Genomic DNA, 14,766 nt, shown 5'->3' on the forward strand with positions numbered 1-14,766 from the left:
GCCTTCTTTCGAAAGAGGAAATTTCGAAAGAAGGCGTTCTTCCTCGTAAATGAGGTTTACCGCCATCGAAAGAAAAGCCGCGTTCTTTCGATTTAATTTCGAAAGAACGCGGCTGCAGTCTAGACGCAGGTGAGGTTTTTTCGAAAAAAGGCTACTTTTTTCGGAAAAACCCCTGAGTCTGGACACAGCCAATAAGAAAATTCTTGGATTTGTTATTCATAGCTGAATATGACTATTCACATTTTAAGGACAAGATAGTTTTCTTATGATTTTGATATGGAGAGTCCTAGGACTCAAGGCATCTGTGTTCCAATTCCAATTCTGCCTCCGGTTTATTTAATTACCGTAAGTAAGGGCTAGTCTACTCTGGAAACTTATATCAGCATGGATCCAAGTGTAAACAGTGCTAAACAGAACTATTCCATTGACCTAGCTACTGCCCCTGAGGGAACTGGGGCTAGGTTTACACTATAGCCTTTTTTTGGAAAAAGCTACATAAATTGCGCTCTGCAATTTGCATACCTTTTTCCAATTGCTTTTCCAGACGGGGCCAAATGGCAGAAAAGCCTCCTCTTTCAGAGGAGCCCTTATTCCTCATAGAATAAGTTATACAGGGCTCCCCGAAAGAGCGCATTTTCTCTTCTGCAAAAAAAAGCAGAAGAGCAAACGTGTTCCGTGGTCATGGCAGAGTTTTTCCAGGATACCTCTAGTATCCCAGAAAACCCCTGCAATATAGACATATCCTGAATTACCTAGGCTGATGGGAGAATCCCCCTCATCAGCATAGGTATTATCTATACTGAAGAGCTACAGTGGTTCTCCTGTAGCAGTTTATAAGAAGACATACCCTATGACACTTAAATATTTTGTATCCCAATTTCACCACTTATAAAAGAGGATATTAATACAGTTATCACATGGAACCATTGTGAGATTTAATTCATTAATATTTGTAAAGTACTTGAGACTGTCAGGTAGAAAGTGCTGTATTGATGCCAAGTGTTCATTATTTGGAAGATGAAAAATCATTTGTTTCCGTAGCTTCTTTTTGGCCTCTTTATTCAACATTAAAAGATATCTTATTATCAGCCAGCATTCTCATATCTTCAATCCCTCATTAACTCATAGATAATTTAACTGCTTATCAGGTAAGAAACATTTATATTATTATAAAAATGGCAGGAATTTTAATAGGTTATTTTAGAATTGAATGACTGTAGTGTACAAGTCCACAAAATGTAAGAAAAATATCTGGTTACCCTAAATAACTTTTGGTTTCATATGTTAGAGTGTACTTCAAGGCTATCAACATCAACCTAAGGAGTATTTTCAGAAAGCAGCACGCAGCCAATTTGCATGTTATTTATATGAAAAAATGAAGAATGTGACTTTCTCCTGTAAGAAAGTAAAAATAAAAAATAATGCTTCAGGTCTTCCCCTTTACACACAGGTGGCTACGTCTACACTGGCAGTTTCTTGCGCAAGAACTCTTTTGCGGAAGAGTTCTTGTGAAAAAACTCTTCCACAAGAGAGCATCTACACTGCCATGTGCTTTTGCGCAAGAGCATCCATGGCAGTGTAGACGTTCTCTTCCACAAGAAAGCTCTGATGGACATTTTAACCATAGGGGCTTCTTGCACAAGAAATTCATGTTGCCTGTCTACACTGCCCTCTTCTGGAAGAGCTCTTGTGCAAGAGGGCTTATTCCTCCTGGGGAGAGGAATAACTCTTCCAGAAGAAACCCTGTTTTACAATGCTATACTGTAAGAAGCTGCCAGTGTAGACGTAGCCACAGTGTAGTATCTTTCTATCAGTAACACCACTGACTTCAGTGGAACTACCCCAAAGAGCTAACGGTGGCAGAACTTCACGGTGAATGATTGCTAAACCTCAAGATTATTTGTTACTTATTTAGAAGTTTTTCCAATATTTGATGGGTGCACAATATAAAATTGTTGAGGAAAGAAAGGCTCATGCTTTAGTGACCAAATGTTGCCATTTCTTGAAACAAAAAATGGAGACAACATGGAGAAAAAGTTGCCTGTGCCAGGCAATGTCTCCTAAAGGCAGAGTATATATGTGAAACCACTGCTCACAGGATATGCCAGTCCTTAGGCTATTTAATATGATGGTGTGATGAACACAATGGAAAAAGGGGAACTTCATGCTTTACAGGTTGAAGCCGCAAATAAGTTCTGGTCCACCCTCGGCCTCTGAGCAGTCCTATGCAGTTTCTTTGGGACTGTGAGGGACACAGGAGTTATATCCACCATGGAAACAGCAGAGGATAAGACCTCAATTTGCACCTTGCAGTAGGGATGTAAAATAACATTTTTAAAAAGTTAACCTGTTAAATGTTACATTTAACCAGGTTCCCGTGGGCAGTAGTAGGTCCAGCCAATTTGGAGCAGTCCACCACCCACAGTGTAATATGGGAAGGGGCTGCTCCACCCTGGCTAGGCCCATCATGGGTGGGAGGCTTCTCTGGATGAGCTGGGCCCACTGCCTTAACCGTGGGCAGGCAGCTGCTCCAGCCCAGCTAGCTCCCCAGTTAACCAGTTATTCCAGGAAACATACCAGTAAGGGTGATGCTTACCAGATAACTGGTTAACCCAGGGGTTCTCAAACTTTGTGATACCATGACCCCCCCCCCCCCAAGTTGCTCACGATCCCCCTGGGGGTCGGGACCCACAGTTTGAGAAACACGGGGTTAACCCTTTATCTCCTTACCTTGCAGTAGTACTGAATGGACAGTGGTGGGTCTTCACCACGCCTCGTTTTAATGGGAAGAAGGCGATATTAAGTTTTGTCACAGTTCTATAGCTAATAAGAAGTTTACATAGGCTGGAATTTCTAAGAAGTATAAGAGAGCCTGGGTCCACAGCCAATCACAGGCAGTGAAGCACAAGTTACAACTGCTACTTGATGGTATCCTGGCAATGTCTAGTAGCTCCACAGGCCTGGGTTCTAGACTCATGGACTTTAAGATGAAAAGAGACCATTGTGCTCATCTAGTCTAACCTTCTGCATATTAAAGTCCACAGAACCTCACCTATGGGGCTTTTTAATATTACTCTATTGATAAGGTGATTCTAGCGCTGTAGTGTACATTTATCTTGAGACAAATGTGGCTAATACAGTTCCTCTGAGTTAGGAAGTATATCTAATTTAGAGGTATTCAACAAACAGTAATAGGTCAGAAGGATGATGGCAGAGCTTGAAGCAGCTAAAATTCCATCATTAGGTTGAAGGATCACTGAGGTAGTTTCCCTTTCTCTATTGGATTTCATCTAGCTCCTAGATACTGCTAAATCACCCCACTAGAGATTTTTTACCACAGGTAATCTTAATATTCTCAGATAAGCCAATATGGGTTTTTATATGTTATTGAACTATACTGTTAGACCATAAGTAACTGGGGGCAGGCACTGTGTGCTTCACCAAATGCACTTCTAAAATTCAATACATAATAAGCTACCAACTGGGGTAGCTCAAGTGCCCCCTGTTGCTGTGTGCCTCTGCACAATGGCAGAAGAGGGTGGAGCTACTGCTAACCCCCTCAATTCCTTCTCACTGATGGTTCTCAGAGTGAAGCCAAGGTATTTACTCAAGTGTTTCCCTCTTTTGTTGTAAATAGCTGACATTAATTAATAATGATAACATAGTGGCAAATTATCCAAAACCCAGCCACTATGCTTTCCTTTTTCAGATTTCAGAACCTGGCCATTGCTTAAATTCCAGCCAACAAACATGGGATGGATTCTTGGTAAGTCTGCCATAAATTAGAATTTCCAAGGATTTTTCTGTAACGATAAATTAAATAAATGATGAAAAATGTTATAAACTATATTTCTTTTAATTGCAGATGGCAGTAAGAGCACATGAAGAGGCAGATACTTCCTGATCCCATTTCAGAGCCAGTCTTCCGTTCTGAAGAAATATTGCATAACATAGTCCATTGTAGCGCATGTTTAGAATGTCTAAGGTATCAAAAGTGAGATTTTTGTATGTGTATTGGGGAAGCTGGTTAGCATGCCCCATGTAAAATGTGTTGGGTCTCTGCAATAACATGCATGCAATCTGATGTGGCCCATGACTGGAGAATATTTCTCCTCAGAAAGCCTGCCCTTTCTGGGTTTTTATTTAAGTCAACGATGACATTTTTAGGGAATGTAGGGAAATAATGGCAAATGTACAGACCCAATCTATAGCAGTGCCCATTGAGTAAATCATGTTACAAATATTTCAGGGAACTACATTGGGTCAGGGCTGAACCACATCCTTTTCAGGTGAAAAACTGCTAATTACTCAAATTTGCCTTCTTGTGCAAGTCCATTCAGGAAGGAACCTCAGAGCTACAGTGCTTCATGGTCTACAAATAAAGTTTTTGAGTGTTGAACTCTTAAGGCCTCCAGGTTAAAAATACCTCCTTCTTAACTGCGGCAACAACTGTGACGCAGAATGAAATTTTCTTTGTTGACATAAAACTGTGATTTCTGAAGCTGTAACAAGCATCTGAATCAGAAATTATGGTAAGGAAGGAAAACTGGTAGCAGCATCGGTGCAGATGATCTTCAGTTCCATGGCTGATTTTTATAAGCTATTTGTTACCTTTTGAGGTGCACTAAGTCTCTGAGCCTATTGTACAATTCAGGTGTAAAGGAATTTCTAGTCTGCTTACACAGTTGCCTTCATTTGACTTGACTTGACTTGACTTGACTTCGCTCACATTTGGTCAATATTTTACACCCATTTTACAGTAACTTTGTGTTATGGCAGAGCAATTTTGCATGGTCTAAAACTCTTATTTTGATCTGGAATGATCTTGGTAACAAAATAACACAACTCTATAAACTCACTGGCAGTTAATGTCTAGGCTACTTTTGTTGGGGAAAAAAACTGAGGGTTTTTTTTGTAACTGAAAGTTTGTCATTCAATGGAAGCTGCAATACAATATTCTCTCTCAGAGGATTCAGTAAAGACTGTCCCTCTTTCAAAATGGCTGTCATCTCACATTTTTCTTAATAAGCCTACCACCTGCAGTGACATTACTGGGGTGGGGGAGGGTATTACGTTGCTATTAGCAGTCTCTTTAATTTGGGATATGAACACTGAAATTAATTAAACTTAATTGAAGTATCATCACCGTAGGACAGCGTTAACTGTTTGGATGGCCACACTGTACATTTCTATAATTAAAATGTTTTGATTCATTTTAACTTTAATTACAACTCCAAATTTCCTATATTTGAAATTATTTTAGTTTAGTTTTTATTTTCATTTCACTGAGTGTTTTGGGTTTTTTTGCGTGGGAGAAATAATTACAATATCCCTATATTTTTACAGTAAATTATTGCTATTATTGATACTCTCAACTTTGCTGCCATCTTTTTGTCCAGGAACTAGATTTAAATGGCAATACAGGGTACAAGGCAGTGGAGAGCAAGGCCCAGAAACCCTAAATGTACATGGAGTTAATAGTTTGCATTACAGGGTGTGGAGTAATATAGCACATAAGTTGAAAGGAATAGAGGATTCCTGACTGCCATTCATCCATATATTACCTAACAATTTTCTTTCCAATTGAGGCCTGTTTAGACAGTATAATGCAGGGTAAAAGTAGCCTTTTTCCGAAAAAACTTCACCTGCATCTAGACTGCAGCCACGTTCTTTCGAAATTAAATCGAAAGAACGCGGCTTTTCTTTCAACGGTGGTAAACCTCATTTTACGAGGAAGAACGCCTTTTTTCGAAAGTGCTCTTTTGAAAAAAGGCAGTCTTGAATGCAAACAGGGGTTTTTCAAAAGAGAGCATCCAGACTGCCTTTCGAAAAAGCGGCTTGCTTTTTCGAAAGTTCCGCTTGCAGTCTAGACGCTCTTTTTCGAAAGAGGCTTTTTCAAAAGTATCTTTCGAAAAAGCCTCTTTCGAAAGAGGCTTGCAGTCTAGACATAGCCTCTGTAAAGAGGGTTTCTCCAGTGACTAGGGCTGGTCCCATGCAACCCTCATTAGCAGAATCCAGCATAGAGCATTTTGTGGTTGATAGGGGAGGGATATGGCCAGAGTTCACTGTGCTTTAGCTTATTCTGAGTGAGTTCAACAGACCTCAGTTAGCTGTGTGACTTTGCTGTAACAAAGATCAGCTCAGGAGGCCACTGTGTATCACATTAGGAGCCAAGAAAGCCTCAAAAACAGTCCTGAATGCCAGTATGTCCTTTTGGGGGTTTGCTTTTTGACACATAATGAATGCCTTTGAAACTTTCTGCCTGATATTTGTACCCTGTTTCACAATGCTAAATGCATTATTGTATTAAGCAACTTAAAATTAATAAAAGGGGTTGCTCTTTACTGTAGTGTTGTGTTTCTGTTCAGCATGTCTTCCTGTTAACTTATTTAATTATACCACACACACATAACTGTTGTGGTACTTTACTATTAATTGCATGGCAATTTCCCCACCATCAGGAGTTTGCATCCAGAATCCTTTGCATTAGTGTGTTGATAAAGATTTCAACTGTACAATTGCTTCTGAAATGGGATATTGTTTGTGTTTCATGAAGAATGGAATATAAAGGACTCTTCAATTTTGTCACAACACTCCTTTGCTTGTTCAAGACAATGGTTGTGTTCAAGTAGACCAGGATCTGGAGGCACATATAGTTTATTAAGAAACTGTAGTCCCACTGCAATATCATTACAGGCAGTCCCCGGGTTACATACAAGATAGGGACTGTAGGTTTGTTCTTAAGTTGAATTTGTATGTAAGTCGGAACTGGTACATATTGTAGGGGAAACTCTAGCCAAACATTTCTCCAGAGCTCAGTTTTATTCTCCCACACCTCACTTCCCTCAGTCCTTTATTCTCAAGCTGAGGTGTCTGCTGAGAAAAGCCACTCTGTGTCTCCCCGGTCTGCTGGGGGGGGGGGGGGGGGCGCTAGCTTTGCGTCTCCCTGGTCTGCTGGGGGGAAGCAGCTAGGGCGGGGTTGCCTCACCCCGTTTGTAAGTAGGGATCCGATGTGAGTCGGATCCATGTAACCTGGGGACTGCCTGTATTTTAGTTTATGAAATGCACTTCAACAAACTTCAAACCTCTTTACAAAAATTAAAAAACAATAAACAAAATCAGAACAAAATTATGTTTCCCTCAAAGAGTTTGATACTGCCTTTTCAGTCACCTTTCCTATCTTTGATTAAATGTTGCTGTCAACATATATTTGTCTAGGCATTAGATTTAAATGGCAATGTGTAACTTTATGCTGTGTTTGTGTAGAGAGTTGCATGTGTCAGAGAGCCACATCAGCATTTGGAATTTAGGGAAGTTCCTCCAGATTTATACTGATTTAACCAAAAGCAGATTTGGTTCATCTAGGTCACATGAATCCTGTCAAAATAGAGCATTATTTTTCCTTGGGCTCTATAATCATCATTTGTAGTATTATTTTTAAAAGGTAATCCTTCTGTTTTCATTAGTAAGCTATTCATGTGTTAAAATTCCAGATACCCCTCATCCCCAGCACAGCTACCGTGCATATAGTGTCAACTTTCTGCGGTGGCCCTGACTTCAGTGCGGTTACACCAGATTTTTTTTGCCTACTATAAATAACAAAAATCTGATCTAATACAACGTACACACAGTTTTGTATATGTAGGATGCCGCAGAAGGTATGAGTAAAACACTGGCCTACAGAAAAAGTCCACTGAATACTTAAAGAGTATGTGAGCCATAGCATACCAGCAGTCAGCAGTAGATAAAGCACTTGAAAAGAAAGCACAAATGAAGTAATTCATAGTCACACATCTTCTGAGCATAATGTGAAAACATCAGTGAATGCAGCCTTAAAGTTGGCAGACATGCCTCCCCCCAAAAAAACTTGCAGCAAAAGTGGACTGTGACATTTCAGTCATGTGCTAGAATGCAGATGAAATAAGAAAAAAAACCCTCTTGGCTGTCTCTAGTTGACAAGGTGTCAAATATGCGCAAGTATGCATGACTGCGTTGGGGCCACATTGTGACTGCTGGCTGTAGCTAGTATGTGGCACGATCATATATCTGGAATAGCTTATGCCATTTAATCAGTAGTCTGATTGGGTATGTCTACATTTGCCCCCTCGTTCGAACTAGGGAGGCAAATGAAGCATACCGAAGTTGCTAATGAAGCGTGGTATTTAAATATCCCATGCTTGATTAGCATATTCGCGGCCGGTCACCATTTTAAAAAGCCGGTAGCCCGAATTAACTCGCCACGTGTAGATGCGGTAGTCCGATCCAAAACCCTTCCCTCGAATTAACTGTTACTCCTCGTGCAATGCGAGGAGCAATGGCATGTTTAGCATCAGTAGCTTGGCCACAAAGTAGTATTCTCTGCCCCTGTGATGGTATGCTTAGACTCAAGAATTGGATCTTTGTGCTTCTGAGGTGAGAGTACAAGATCAATCAGGTATGGTATTTAGCTACTGTGACATACAAAGTAGAGATTAGGTAGAACTAAAGCTAAGCAACTTGCTCAATAAATACATAGCTGTCCAGCTGCCATTTTCCTTGTCATTGTGAACTCCTTTTCTGTTAATACTTGTTGCAGAATTAATTTCCTTGGAATTTTCATTTGGCAAATACAAGACTTAGTGCCCTATAAAGAAGATTATTACTAGATTCAGAGGGCCTGCTCCCTGAGTTTAGGGTTCAGCCTGCAGCCCCTGGCCATACAGAGCTCCCAATCGCTGCATTTAGGAGTTCAACACTCAATACTCAGGCTTCTCTCTGCAGATAGTGCACTCTTCAACTAACATATCCCCATTTTCCATATAGCATCCTTCTCTGTGTGCCATGTTTGCTCCCTTCCATGACCTCTAGATGATGATAGCATAACATGTACACTCTTGGCTATATCTTCTGCTTGCTTGGAGACCTCTGGAACTAACTTTTTTATGCTTTGTCACTCAACAAACCATACTTGCTGGGGTACCATTTCCTTTATGTATCCTGTGATTAAATCTATACTCTTGATGGTCCAGTTCAATCTGAAATTTTATAGCTGTAATTTTTGTGTAATATACTGATAGAGAAGCATTTTTTTAAATTGTAATGTGAATTTAGACTATTACTATTTAATTCACTTGTTGTTCTCTTCAAGGCCTGGAATCGCATTTCTACATAGTCCAAATGGTATTTTTAATTTTTAAACCATCGAGTGTCTTTTACTATAATTTTCAGCTCTCCCCCCCCCCAATAAGAAAAAGAGTGTTACACATACTGTCATTTAATTTTTTCTGTTTTTATTTGTGTGTTACAGGCAAATGGACACAGTTTTGTACATATGGAACATGAGAAAGCTGTACTACTACTGAAGAGTTTCCAGAATACAGTAGACTTAGTAATTCAACGTGAGCTTACTGTCTAAGTATTTTTTATAAATAGTAAACATATGTCTAGCCAGATCTAACATTCAAACAAATTTATATATAGGAAACAAATTTTGCCAATTGCTGGACCAATGGCAAACATTAGTGCCAAATGTATAATACTATATGTTAGTACTGCACCTCTTGAAAAAATGTTAACTATATAAATGATGTTCATGTGGTTATGTATTAGTTTTAATTGTCAGCCTCTGGCTGTGCATTGGTGCAGTTTCTTTTTTAATCAAGTTACTTCTCAAAGTGGATTTCATATAACTTCAGAACACAAAAGCACACAAAAGCTCTTTATGAATTTTGCTGTCCATCAAAAATACTGCCTCAAAGTTGTATATACCTTTATAAAGAAAAACATATACTGCGTTGTAATGCCCATAAAATATTTCTATCACCAGTGGTATACTAAAAGATTATAGAGAAAAATATTTTCATAGACACCACTAAGAAAATATATATAAAATTTGAGCTTTAGTATGTTGACTTTTTTTTCAATGCAAACATATATATGCCTTATAGAAGTAACTATACATGTACAGTGTTTAGTGTTGAGTCCATAATAATTTGCTGAATTATTGCAATACAGGGTGAAATACTTCATAAACTATGCTTTCAACCCTGGAACCTAAATATAATAGTCTAGAAAAAATTGCTTTTGTCTGATCCTTTTAGCTGATTACATGTAAGCTTGTGAAATAGACAATTTTAAATAGTGATGTTTCTCAAATAAAAGCAATGAGTAGCGACTGAGGGAAAACCTAATGCTCTAGTTTTGTTAATGTTTTATTATTTGTTTAAAATTATAGACCCCTTTCAATAATTTTAATTGTAATTCTCCTGCCATCTTATTCTGAAACAAAGTATTGCACCCCCAAATAAGGATGGCCACATTTGGCCCTTTGTGTGCAGAAATTCCATTGAAATCAGTAGGACTACTCAAGAGTCAGGTACAATGCATTGCTAGTAAGACAAGATGCTATTTAAAATATTTTCTCCCAGAAGTGTGCTATGTAAGTAGTAGTAGATACATCTTAGTGCAATTCTAGGGGGACAAGAACAGACACAGCACAAAACTACATTACCGTGGTGTTAGTTCAGTAATCCAAGTCTTAATCATTCCTATAGCTGACAGGATGGAAAAATCAATTTCTGTGCCATGGATAAGTCTACAAATATTGGATCAATCTTGTTTTCATTTAAATCAATGCTAACATGAATGTGACTGCTAATGTCAGGAATGGTCCTCTTATAACAGTTTTTGAACAAAATAAGTTGAGTATTCTAACCTTTAATCTTTTCATTATTTTATTGAACATTTTAAAAAACAAAATGGCTATGGTAGATTTTAAAGGTCACCGTCAAGAATATTTTAGTTAATTTAAGGTGTTTATAATAAAGTTTTTCCTCTTCCCTCTGATTTATATATGGATTAGTTTTAATTTTAGTTTAACTGAAAATTACAATGAAATGCCTTTAAAAAAAAGTCAGTTTCTGTAATGTCCTGTTTACTATATGGTCTTCTGTGGCTCACTAGATAGCTGAGATATGGCTTGTTCCCTAATTACTATTTTGAATTTGTTGCTTTGTATCTTGTTTGATTTAAATTTATTTTCACCTCACATTTGATGACTGTTGCAGTGTGATAGTATGGTTGAAGATTGGGTCAGTCATTTTCATCAGGATGACAAATTGTAGTTCTGAAGCAGCTAGGGACTTGGGATGCAAGGAAATGCAAGTCTAGGGCTTTTATTTTTATTTACATGTGTTGCTTGGTTTTAAAATGGTGGCTGTTCATATCCCCTATATTGTTTGCTTTCCACAAACATGAACAATTTCTCTCAGAAAACAAATGTTCATTTTGTACAAGTCTTCACACTGGGAGTGCTGCTGCACTCATACATGCAGCAGGCAGAAACAATACCATGTGATGTATCTGACCCCAACTCATGCACATAGCTCTAATATTAATATTAAACCCAATTTGAATTTATTTGCTGAAATGTCTTCAAATGGTGGAAACTGAAAAATTGAAATTTCCTTAGTACTCAAAGAACGAGAATCAAATCAGTTATTGAAGGTAAAAAATTATTCAGTTATTTGTATCACCCTGGGGTACAGGGATGCAGCTTGATAAGTTATGCAACATCTTTAACGGTATAACACCTGTACAATTGCAGAGGCCAATATTCAAATTCTCCATATCATCAGTCAAAAGATAAGCTTACATTCATTCTTTACATGCAGAAATTCACTCAATGTGAACACATTAACAATAATATTTCCTAGTCATTCTGTGGAGATTTCATTGTAATTTATTTGCATTGCTCAATATTTCCCTTGACTGCTGCTTTTGGCAAGAAAACTGAGTAAATAAGTTAGTTTTGAGTCATGTTGTAACATTACTTACTATAGAATGGGATGCAGCCAACCATCCTTCCCCTAAGCAAAACTAGAAGACAGAATCCTGAAGCAAGTTACAAAATTAAATATTTTATTTATGTAGCACCAAGATGTGGTAGACTTTATTTTACAGAGACAAGTGGGATGACAAAAGTTCTGCCCTAGGGAACCTACAAACTGCATGGACAATATGTTGATGAAAGATGTAATATAACAAAAGTCAAGTGATCTTTAGTGTGTTATGTTCATGACCACATTTTGTTGATGGATATTTGAGATCCTCTTTTTATTACAGATATTATGCCAATATACTTTAAGTCTCAGTGTTACAAGATGCAAGTAGCTTCTTTATTCTCCTTACCTCTCCTCCAGCTCTTTCTTGTCCACTTGACAGTTGGCTGTATGCAGATCTGCATTTGGGGACTTAAAGACAATTAATTAAGGCGGGAAGCTATTGCTGGGAATAAAACATGACATTCCAGTGGAACTTCTCTCATATTTAGAGCCTGATGATGCAGTTCTTACTTAGCCAAACTTCCAATGACTCCAAGAGTTTTGCCTTGTAAGCTAGCAGAAGTTCATGCTTTTCATTCAGATAGTAGCTCAGTTCCAAGATGCGTCTTCCCCACTACACCCCACTCTCCAAAAAGCAAGCATGATTTCCTTTGCATTTTGCTGTATTTATATACAAATTGGCAGAGGGACTGCTTCTATTCTGAGCATCTTGTAATGATGCAACAACTGTTCCTTTTTCTAGAGAGATTTAATTAATGTAAGTAACAGAATAGGCATACGGTTAGGAATTTCATATTACATGTTTCATCTGAAGAAGTGGGTTGTGCCCACAAAAGCTCATGATATCATCTACATTTTTTGTTAGTCTCTGAGGTGCTGCAGGACTATTCAATGTTTTTTAATTTTTTTCATGTATACCTTAGTTCATCTGCTCTAGAATCTCAAATTAAGCTTGAGACTCTAGAGCAGATGAATAGCATATATCTAACATGACATTCTGGAGTATATTCCATAGATGTAGTGATTTTCATGTTTAGTCAATGAGTTCTGAGACAGGCAGCTGTTATCTCAAAATTTACATATCCAGGCACTCTACACCATATGCTTTCATATCAAGTACCCAATAGCTGAGACTCAGGAATATTTTTTTAGCTACTAAAGAGTATTTTTGACAGTAACTGAAACATGGTTTTTTTAGAAATAACACCAGAAACTCCAAATTGCCTTTGAAACTTCTACCCTTTTCAATTTGCAGCTTCCTGTCAGCTTTCAGCTATGCTAAATTTGTTCCCATGGTAACACTTCTGCTAGCAGTAAAACTGACATTACTTTTTTAGCTTTCTGCACAACAAAGCTCATCTAGCGCTCTTTAAGTAAAGGCTAGATTAAAAGTGCATGGTATTGCTACAGCTCCCTTATTCTGGTTTTCAGCAGCAGTTAAGGAACATAAAATGGTTAATATAACAGCTCACATGGAATGTCACTATACAAAAACTAGAACTTATCATGGTTTAAATTCCCAAGCGAACTATGATGCTAAGAATAGAATCACAGTAAGCTAATGTAATGAAAATAAGTTGCTGTTTAGAAACTTAAATCAATCATTGTATTTAGTATATTTCCAATATGCACCTATTGCACAGACACTATGAAAAATGTATAAAAAAGTATCACACCTTTTGTTATACAGCCAAACCTGTATTAGGCTACTGCAACACAAACGCCTCAATTAACCATATTTACACAGCTACATAAAATTGCTTTATGATTTAAGAAAGGGTACAACACACTTTTGTGTTTCCAGTTTTATACAGAAACCCCTTTCCAGATATTTAGGGAGTGGTTTGTTTGCATTTGTAAAGCTTTTTCTCTTCCCGGTGGCATCCTACTGGTTGATGCCACAGTGGAAAACCTGTACTAGTCAAACAAGCTCTGGCCACAGGTCATTCTCAAAATTGGAGAAATATCTAAAGAGACAAGACCACAGGAGACTCAGTCCATTTCCTGAAGGAGTCTCTTGTCTCAGTAACAATTCTTTACCCATTCTGGTTTTGTTTATTATTGATTTGAACAGGGCATTATAATAAGTTTAGTCACTTTTAATTTAGAAAGATCTAACCAAGTGCATTTTCATACACTGAAATGTATTTTCTAACCAGCCAGATGTGTACAAAATATTCCTCTTCCACTATTCATCACAACCCTTCAGTTTTGTGCAGTTATATTACAGCCAGATATATTGAGAAACTACTCAATTATAACTAAGGCTGCTTCTTGACAATATCTCGACGTTATACAGAAGGATAATTTTAAGGAAGTTCGGTACTGAATACCCATGGTGTAAATGGTTAAAATAGAAAGCTGCCAGCTTTGTTTTTAGCTCATTTGGTTATTTTTACAGCTGCAAACTCATACTACAAGCACTTCCTAGCACATCAGTAATCCTTGACAGTTCAAAAAAGCATCTGTCCATTAAAATGATCAAATGTAATATGTTTAGGAAATCTGCTTGCCAATAGTGATGTGAAGGACAAGTCGACAGGATAGTCATCTAGTTGCTTCCCTCCCCCCTTGCTGCCTCTATCAGATAGAGGCAGCAATGGGGGAAGGGAGAAGATGGGTTATGTCAAAGCGGCAGTGCCTGGGGTCAGACCCTGGACTCTACTCAGGGCTGCTGCTTTGAAAAGCTACGTGCAGCCTGGAGTCAGCTGGGGTGTCCCCACGCTGCACGCAGAGTTTCAAAGCGGCAGTGCCACATGGAGCCAGGGATCAACTGGGGACTGACCCCAGGCTCCGTGCGGCGCTTTCGCCTTTGAAGTGTAGCAACAGCCACGCAAGCCTCATTGCAACTAAAGTAAACATTAATATAAACCATCAGGTTGCCAGGATTCATAAAAGGACGCACAGTTACAAATACCAGTGTTGGACTTTCAATTGGCCATCC

General features: G+C 38.3%; 1 protein-coding gene across 1 annotated transcript in view; it reads left to right on the forward strand.

Annotated features, from left to right (window-relative positions):
* The window catches only part of LRRC7 (leucine rich repeat containing 7), a 399,545-nt gene extending 386,948 nt beyond the window's left edge, over window positions 1-12,597 (forward strand). The window contains exon 26 of the mRNA XM_075936231.1: window positions 9,287-12,597. Within this exon, the coding sequence (XP_075792346.1) occupies window positions 9,287-9,394 (108 nt within the window). The 3' untranslated portion in view covers window positions 9,395-12,597. The remainder of the gene's footprint in view (window positions 1-9,286) is intronic.
* The last annotated feature ends 2,169 nt before the right edge of the window (window positions 12,598-14,766 follow it).

Source organism: Pelodiscus sinensis, chromosome 9, assembly GCF_049634645.1.
Source record: "Pelodiscus sinensis isolate JC-2024 chromosome 9, ASM4963464v1, whole genome shotgun sequence".
Classification (NCBI taxonomy): domain Eukaryota; kingdom Metazoa; phylum Chordata; order Testudines; family Trionychidae; genus Pelodiscus; species Pelodiscus sinensis.